Here is a 9,606-nt window from a genome sequence, read left to right as displayed (position 1 = left end):
GAGAGGTAGAGGCAGACGCACATGCAATGAGAGAGAGATACACACACAGGCACACACTCACATTGTTGCTATGTGTGTTACAAATCTGGAATTCTGGGCGAATGAACTTTAATTGTATGTTACCTAATTGGTGTTATCACAATTGCCCAATTGAAACGCAGGGCTAACTATATTCTGCCAGAACAAGGAACTGACTATACCCCGCATGAACCGTCACTTCAAATTCCCCGAGGTGACCTCGGAGGGAACAAATATACATGGATTTTTAATGCAGTTTAATGCAGAGAGGGTTGGTGATGCTTGGAGGGACAGACTTAATCACAGAGAAAATGCTTCAAACATTTAACAATTTGAAGGAAATATATTATTTGATCGTGGTGATCATCGGCGTACCCGGTAAGTGAATATAAACATTGAGTGTGTGTAAAGCTGTGTGTGAGATTGTCTGTCATTTCACTCTGCTAGTCACAATGTAACGAATGGCAGAGCTACACTGACCCCGGATCAATGGTACCATTTTGTGCAACCAAATAATCTGAATATAAAGATTCACTCAATTGGTTCATCTCCCAAGGGTGTCGTGGCTACCCAGGCCTTGGCGACAGACAAGGAAACTCAAAGTGACGAGGCTTAAAATTGATACGGAGGGGTGTTCAGTAGACTGACGGTAAGTTGGTAATGAAACGCAACAGGACGAGACGCAGCCAAGCACATTGAGGGATGTGAGATTGGAAATTGCAAGGGTGCTGTCCACAATCTTTCAATGGTCTCTAAGTTCCACGGATTTACCAGAAGACTGGAGCATTGAAAATGTTCCGCTTTTGTTCAAACAAGGGTGGGAAGGATATTCCCAGAAATTACTGACCATTCAGTGTTACATCAGTGATGGACGGACATCTACAAACAATTATTCCGGCTAGAATTTGTAGTCACGAGGAAAAGTGTTGGTTGATTAGGAAGGGCCAGGATAGATTTCGAAATGGAGAAATCCTGTTTAGCTCGCTTGCTGGACGTTTTTGATTGGGAACAGACTGTGTCAATGAGGGTCAGGCGGTTGATATTATGCGCAATAACTTAAACACTTAACAACGGCATTCCACACTGTGATGCACCACAGACCTGTGACTAAAGTTATAACTCCAAAAACGAGATGGCACAGACGTAAAGCGATTTGAAAAAGAAGCAAATAGGACGCGAGAAAAAAAAAATCGCACAGAGTAGTTTGGGTCTGGAATGCACTGCCTAGATGTTCGGAGGAGGCAGGTCCAATCGAGGTGGTCAAGAGCAAATCAGCTGGTTATTTGAATAGGAACAATGCGCAGAGACACGGGGAAGAGGCAGTGAAATGGAACTGAGTCACGGTTCTCGTTGGGAAAACAGGTGCAGTGGAGCTGGGACAAATGGCCTCCTCATGCGCGGTAACAATGATCTGGTTCTGCGATTCACCCCTGCTTACAGCTGCATAAAGCTCAAATGTCCAGTTAAATTCATTCGTACTTCAGCAGGTGTTATTGAATCAGACATCATCGTACAATAATGAAACCTCAGAGTGTGTCTATCAGCATTGAATTGCACTGCGTCTGATGTCTCGAATGAGTGGAACCCTAACTTCAGTGACAGTAGTCATGTGGAATATGTGTCAATGAGGATTTATGCTGAATTCAGTACCATACGTGGAGTGGGGAAACTGGTTGTATTTCTAAATCAGTTCTTTCGGTGTACTCCATTCCATGCAACGTCCTCTCGTGTTTTAAGATGTAACCGATTTAACATTACCAGTTTATTGTTGTTATTCCACAATTATATCCACTTGACAACACTGACCCTGGTCCATCTCCTATTGAAGTGCTGCATCAGAAACAGCCATTTACTGATGGATCAGAGGGAGAGCAACCCAGGCTAATGAATAAGGTAGGAATATGTGAAATCTGGGAATATTGGTCAAATGTATTGCACGTCGGTGTGATTGATGTGATTCCGGTATCTTAGAATTATTCAATCCCGATAGTGCAGAAGGAGTTAATTCGACCCATCATGTCTGCACTGAGCCTCTCGAAGCGCACGCCACATAGTCTCATTCGCCCGCCCGCTCACTGTAACCCCATAACCCCCCTAACATTTGGAGATCAAGGAAGAATTTAGAATTGTCAATTCACCTAACAAGCGCATTTTTGGGCTGTGGGATGTAACCGGAGCTCCCAGAGGAAACCTATGCAGACACGGGGAGAACGGGCAAACACCACACAGACAGTCACCCAAGATTGCAATTGACCCCCGGTCCATGGCGCTGTGAGGCGGCAGGTCTAACCACAATGTTCTGGGCCGAACAACAACTATAGGAGGACAGTTAACAATTTGTATATAGGAGAATATTTGGCAACTGAACTTCAACAGAGACAGATGGAAAGTTCGACATTTGATGAGGGACAATAGGAAGGACCCCTATTAGTTGGAACTTTCAGCCTAGTTTTGTGATAGAAGCAAAGGGATTTTGGAATAAGAAAATACATTAATTACTAAAAGTTGTGCCACAAGAATATGAACAGCAAACTCGGCAAATGTCCTGAAGGAAAATAGTTGAAACGTAAATCAGTTCTGCCCAACCTGTGTTGAAAGGTGGCGGAGGAACATTCTGAGTAACACATGCAGTTGTATTTAGATATTCAGGAAAAAAAATCATGATAAATAACTTCCTGGTCACCAACATCGCACTTTGAGGGAACCCAATGATCCGCTGGGGAATCCCTTTCGGAAGTTCACACGTAAGGGTTTACCCGGCAATTGTCCAAACATATTAACTTCCTCCGGACAATTGTGATGTACAGGGCATCGTAGCTGCGGTTAGTTCTGCTTGTTTCATCTTGATAGTTACTCTGAAAATGTTAGAAAAGGGAGAAATATAACTCCAGTGTAACTAAGTCTCCACCCTGACCGAATATCGTAAGGGACACCCCGCACACACATGGCCACCCAGCAGAACCCCCACATCTCCCCAACTCCGAATAGACCAACCCCTCCCCGTCCGATACCTGCCCCCTTCCCCCATCCCCGCAACTCAGACAGGACACTCGCACTTCACGCTATGAACCCCCACCATCCGGTCCGACCATCCCTCCACCCTCCGGCCCGACCCCCTCCTCCCCCACCATCCACAGTTCCGACCACCGCTGCCCATCCCATCACTCAAACCTGGAGCGAAACCACCTCTCAGTGCGACTCAACACGTCACCCCGCCGGTCCACCGCTCTGACCCCTGCTTTGCTGGGGTGACATGTGAGTTCAATTCGCGAGTTGAGAAACGTTTATTCGTATATTGAGTTGAAGAGTCGGTATGGCATTCATGGTTTTAAATAATCAGTGTGATAATAATGGATATAGTGAGTCTGTGTGACCTTCGTTGAGTTTAAATTCGCTGTGACACGTGTGCAAATGAAGAGAATTTAAGTTAATTACATATATCTTCTGTAGTTTGAGTGACGTGTCACTTGTGAACCCTCACGGAGGAGAGTGGGCAGCTCGTGTGCAGCTAAAGCCCCATCCTCACGGTCCCCCACCCAGTGCACCTTACTTGAAGTAGGAGCAGTTGGTTTACATGGGTTAGTTTATGACATAGCTCGTTTTTATTCCAGGACTGACGAGGTAATGCTGAAAGCAATGATTGTGGATCTCCTTGCATCGGAATGGAGGCTCAAATGAACATGCAAATATGATAATGTATTCACTACCTATGTATTCAGATCTGGGAATTTATGAGTTCTGGGGGCTGAGGGAGTCTCCATTTTGCGACTGGACTTGGGACTTATGTGATGTGTTGGCAAATACAGTAAGTGTTCAATAATCGGTTGGGGTATCCTCCGAAACAGCAAAGCTATCAATTAACCAAAGGCAAACTGCAGAAACTTGATCTCTTTCTGGCGAATAGTATGTAGAACTGCAGGGAGTGGTAGAGAATGGAGAACCCAGCTGACGATCAATGTCAAGTTATGCCCAGCTGGTCCACTGGGAAAGTCTTGTTCGAGGAGACTGTAGATTTCAACAACACAAGAGGTCTCTCACTTGGCTCTCTCGTACAATCTTGATGTTGCATGATGCGAGTCTGATCTTTCAAATATCAAATCCTATAATTTATTCATCACAGATGTTGACCGCGCTGACCCTCTTGCTGTAGAAGTTGATTTTGGGATATCCGTGCCCCTCCTCCCCACCAGATATAACGGCATCTGCCTATATAGAAGGCAGTTAGTGCTACAGCTTGTTCTGATGGGTGACACCCTCACCCTCTGATGCAACATAGCTTTGGAAACCAGATCAAAGCGATACAGTCCAAGGATAAGGGGTGCGCCTTTCAGAACTGATATTAAGATATATTTATTCACATAGTGACATTCACATCCTTGGTAATCCCTTCCAGTCGTTCAGTATTGCGCAGAATGAAGAATCCATAGATTGTTGGACAGATGGAAGTGTGTGGCATAGAAATATGTTGGCAAATCAATTTGCAGTATAAACTCTGCCTTGTACCAACACTGCTTGCGATGGTGATAGGGTTAATTTTGTTGAATCCGGTTCACAACATACCTGTGTTTTGTGCCAAAGTCCAGCCCATTATATCTGAATCATATGGAAACTACATCGCAGAGGTAATTTCCTTTTTTGACCCTTCCGCTTCGAGACCATAATTAATTGACGATTGTGATCCTGTTTATCTGATCGATTTGTTGTCATTTGTTTACAAAATCGGAAAAGAAAATATTGCAACAACAAACCTGCGCCTCTGCTTCTCGACACAGGGCACATTTTCTGCTTCACTTTGTAGCCACCTTATGTCGTCCTCGCAGGTTACTTTCCTCCTTGTGTTTGCATCATCAGAACATTTTACCACCATACCTTCGTCCAAGCCACGTATATAAATTACATATTTTGCAAAAAGATTGAGTTCCAAGCATCGCTTCCTGTGGCACAGCCTCATTTCCATCCTTCTAGCAAACCATGCCTCATTTAAGCCGATTCAATGATCCTGGTAGCTGGCAATTCATCTATCCATGGTAATAGGTTACCTTCTGCGACGTGAATTTTGATTTTCCAGAATATATTTGGATGTGGCACTGTATTCAATGTTTTCTGGAAGTCGAAGTATTCTATATTCACCGGCTCAACTTGAGCTACAGATATCGTGACTGCTTAAATAACCCAAGTACATTGGTTAAACATTATTGCCCTTCCTCAAAATTGACTCTGCATCTTTGCTTTGATTTCTTCTAAGTTTTCTACGATAAGAATTCGCTGTAGTTTCTAATATGACAAAGCTAAGCGAGCTGTCCTATTTTTCTGGCGTACTGTCCTGCCCCCTTTTTTAACATCTGAATTGCATTTAATAATTTCGAAACTCATGTAATATACAGAATCTAAGGACTTTGGAAAACTAAATCCGACACACCAAAGGTCTCACCGTCGACACCTTATGATATAGTTCGTCATTCGCAGCTCCAACAATTTTCTCAATACCACTTGACTTGTGATTGTAGTTTACCTGCATTCATCCTTCCCTTCCAGTTCATGATAAACAGCTATTTCCGGGATGTTACTTATATCCCCTATAGTGAAAACAAATGCAAAATACCCGTTCACTACCATCGTCTTAGTTTACATTACTAATTCCAGAAGCATAATTTCTGCAGACCCAATGCTCAATTTGGTAAAGTCACTTCTCATTTTACTATCTAGATAAAGTTTGACACATCATCTTTATATTTGTAGCTAGCTCCCTCTGGCTTTAACTCTTAGCCCGATTGAAGATTCGTTATTCATCTTTATGTAATTTGATGTTGCTCATAATGTCCTCTAAAATGTTCTCTAAAAACTGCAATTATTTTGTGCAATGTTTGTGCAATTATTTATTTTTTCTTGAAGTCTGATATTTTTCGCCAACCACGAATGCTGGATTAGCCCTTTAGATTTGCTGTTATTCTTTAGATTGTATTTATTCTGTGTATTCCTTCTGTTACAGTTAATTTACTGGCAATTGTGATCCTAATCCGGCGAAAGTGTGGTCTCTCCACCTGCACCACTCGCTACCTCGTGGCCATGGCAACTGCTGATCTTCTGGTCATTATCACTGAGGTCATCCTGTGGAGGGTAAGTTATTACTATTTCCCACCGTCTTTCCTGGACATCACCTACGTGTGTAGAGTTAACACGTTCCTACGCCGTGCAGCCACAGACTGCTCTGTCTGGTTCACTGTCACTTTCTCCTTTGATCGATTTGTGGCCATTTGCTGCCTGAGGCTGAACAGAAAATATTGCACTGGAAAAACTGCGGCTATGGTTCTTGCAACAACCGGCACTCTGCTTTGTTTAAAGAATATCCCGCTCTACTTTACGCAGGAACCTGCGGAGGTAATCAACAATGTACCATGGGGGTGTTCTACAAAAGCAAGCTGTTTAACAGATCCCGTATGGGTAGGATTTGACTGGTTCGACACCGTTTTCACCCCATTTGTCCCATTCGCTTTAATCCTGTTGCTCAATGCTTTGACAGTGAGGCACATTTTAGTGGCCAGTAGAGTCCGTAAGCGACTTCGGGGTCAGAGTAAGGGGGATAATCAGAGTGACCCAGAGATGGAGAGCAGAAGGAAATCTATGGTTCTACTCATCACCATATCCGGAAGCTTCATATTCCTATGGTTGGTGTATGTTATAAATTTCTTTCATAATAGGATTACAGGATCAAATATCTTGGAATACCATGATGGTTTATATATTTTCAGGCAAGTTGGATATATGCTGCTCAATTTAAATTGCTGCACAAACACGTTTATTTATGGGGTGACTCAGTCAATGTTCAGAGAGCAGGTCAAGAAGGCGTTGAAATATCCGGTTACATCAGTATCTCGATTAATGAATAAGTAAATAAACTGAGAACAGCCCAGAGGCGTCTTTTATTATTTCCAGTCTATAAATATAACATTGATTGACACACTCCCAATCAACACAACACAGCGCAGTGCATCAGAGGTGCTAGGTTGCGGGAGCAGCCCCAAAACTATCTTCTGTGGCTCGTTTTGAATCCAGTGTGGGAGGCCCAGTAGCTGCCTCAAACTGCCAGTCAGCTCACGTTGTGACTGGCTTCAGATTCAGCCAATCAGGGAGCTTTGTCCGCGATGAAAGGTTGCCTCCGCCATTCGTGAAATCGCGTTGTGTGTCCGAGCTCTTCAATAATCACGAAACTCAATCATCTTCACTGACATCCACCTCGGCCGCGAAGCAAGCGCCCGCCGGCGGGAGACGCTGACTTCGACCAACCTGAGGCGTCATCACCGACCGCCCTCCATCATTGTTAAGGAAGACCATCTTCATCTGTCAAACAGGCATTGAGATGTATGGATGTGAAGGCGACTCCGAACTCCTACATGAGCAAACAGGTTCAAGTGGAATGCGGACATGACAGCGAGTCTGTTAGATAGTTGGTGGCCCTATTTTCAAGGATTTTATGCGCACTACGCTTGTTTTGCAATGGCATTTTCCGTTGTTCCTCCCACGCTGGTGCCTCGCTGGCATTCTGCTCCAGTTTAAGCTGTCCTGGACAAGGGACCCCCATGATGTAATGTCAATTTTGTGCTCCTTGAGGGATACTTTCAGGAAACGTTCCTTCTGAGTGCCCCGGGAAGGTGCTCCGTTCTGCGAGGAATCGGTTGTCAGTCATTCTGGTGACATGCCCAGGTCATCGCAGCTTTTATTGTCTTTACATTGTGACGATGCTGATCATTGTATTTCCTCTGGGACCTCTGTACCTGAAACCTCGTCTTGTCACTTGGTTTTGAGGAACTTGCGGAGGCAGCAAAGATGGAAGAGATTGATGTTATTTAAGTGTTGCTGTTAGACAGTCCAGGTCTCACTGACACAGAGAAGAGTGGAGAGTACGACTGCTCGGTAAACCTTGAGCTTCCGATTTCAGTTCACCCGTCCATGCTCCCAGAGTGAATAGCGATACTTTCTGTAGGAAATTCTGGCTTGGCCATTCTGGCATCCGTTTCGTCATCAGTATGAACACAATGTGAGAGAATGGTTCTTAGGATGATGAACTTGTGCACAGCCGACAGCTTTTGGAAGTTTACTATCATTATCGGCTCTTGATAGAGCATTCTGCAACATGTTGCAACATGACTTAGACGTTCTGTGTGCTGATGGTGATATGGAAGTTATCATTGGATACGGGAAACATGTTCATAATGTACTGTACGTCTATCTCACTTCTGACATTCAGAGCTGAGTCATCAGCAAATATAAACTCACGCATCTACCAATGAAGACCTTGGTTTTGGTCTGCTGCCGTTACAATTTGGAAAGCTTGCTGCGTGTTTAGTCATTGCCGTCCATACCTGGGTCCTCATCTTGGAAGGGGTCTGTGAGCATGGCTGAGAAGCTGATCCTGAATAGGGCCAGCGTCATTACACAGTCCTGTTTCACTCTATTAGTGACAGGGAAGGGTGTCTCAATGTCATCGAGGATGTGCACCTGCATGCCATCGTGGAACTATCAAAGTACCTGAGTGAATTTGTCTGTGCACTCAACCATGTGCATAATCTTCCACAGCTCTTCTTGGCCAACCGTGTTAAAGGATTTTGTTAGATCAACAAAGATCAATGTTTCATTCTTGGCATTTGACCTGCATTTGTCAAGCAGCAATGACCATGTAGATAGCTCCCCTACCTCTTCTGAAAACACATGTACTCTCCGAAAGTATGGCCTGCTCAAGATATAATGTTAGCCAGTTTGAAAAGCTTCTGGGCAGAATCCTTCCAACAATTGTCAGGAGACATTTCCCTTTGACTGACACAGGCGTGACGCTTGTCTGTGCATTGTTGATGTGAACAATGAAGGCGTTTTAAAACCCTGTGGAAAATTTAAAGATCTCGGCTGGAATTCAGTCGGCTCAAGAAGCATTGCCACTTGATAATTGCTCCACTGCTGTCCCTGTTCCTAGCAGTGCAGGTAAGTTGCCGAGAGCAGGCTTATCCTGGGGCAGGCCATTTATCGCTTTGTATTTGCTTTGGGATGGGAGTTCTTTGGAGGAAACTCCAAATGCTGGCCGCATTGTGATGCGGCATGTGCAACAATCACCGCCATCCAGCTGTTTCTTAGAGCGGAAGAACCATTGGGAAGACTGAGCAAGACCAATAGTGTCCAATTGGAGCTCAAAGGTGCCTGGGCGCCTGGTAGTTTCCTGAAACAGCCAGGGAGCTCTGAGCGCGCTGCAATGTCCTGGAACAATGATGCATAACTCTCCTATCAGCAGCCGAACACTTTCCTCAACACAGCAACTCCTACCCACTCGCATATTGTGATTGACAGTCCGTCCAGCCATACTCTGAGTGTTGCCGCAGCTCATTGACCAAGTAGAACGACATTTCACTGACGTCAATTGAAGAGGCGATGCGACAGTGAAAGCTCCCCGCGCGAGGAGAGTGATTTCGGGACCAGTACGGAGGAAATTAACTCCCAGATTCACAGACTTGTTACAGTTCAGGAGGAGCCCATTCAGCCCACCGTGTCTGCAGCAGCTCTCCGAACGGCCAGGAACATTCTTCCCTTTCAGATAACAGTTAG

General features: G+C 44.6%; 1 protein-coding gene across 1 annotated transcript; it reads left to right on the top strand.

Moving 5' to 3' along the window:
• Nucleotides 1-329: 329 nt before the first annotated feature.
• LOC140411314 (probable G-protein coupled receptor 139) lies at nucleotides 330-6,909 on the top strand. The gene is made up of 2 exons (XM_072500435.1): nucleotides 330-396; nucleotides 6,008-6,909. Exons 1-2 carry the CDS (start codon nucleotides 330-332, stop codon nucleotides 6,907-6,909), a joined length of 969 nt encoding a protein of 322 aa, XP_072356536.1.
• The last annotated feature ends 2,697 nt before the right edge of the window (nucleotides 6,910-9,606 follow it).

The sequence above is a fragment of the Scyliorhinus torazame genome, chromosome 4 (assembly GCF_047496885.1).
Source record: "Scyliorhinus torazame isolate Kashiwa2021f chromosome 4, sScyTor2.1, whole genome shotgun sequence".
NCBI lineage: Eukaryota > Metazoa > Chordata > Chondrichthyes > Carcharhiniformes > Scyliorhinidae > Scyliorhinus > Scyliorhinus torazame.
Note: the sequence above shows the minus strand (reverse complement) of the source record. Positions and strands in the feature narration are given on the sequence as shown.

Excerpts from the sequence above, each read along its gene's own strand:
- LOC140411314 (XM_072500435.1), top strand. The coding sequence starts at position 330 with ATGCTTCAAACATTTAACAATTTGAAGGAAATATATTATTTGATCGTG. Across the intron at positions 397-6,007 it reads GGTGATCATCGGCGTACCCG|TTAATTTACTGGCAATTGTG; the intron begins GTAAGTGAATAT and ends CTTCTGTTACAG.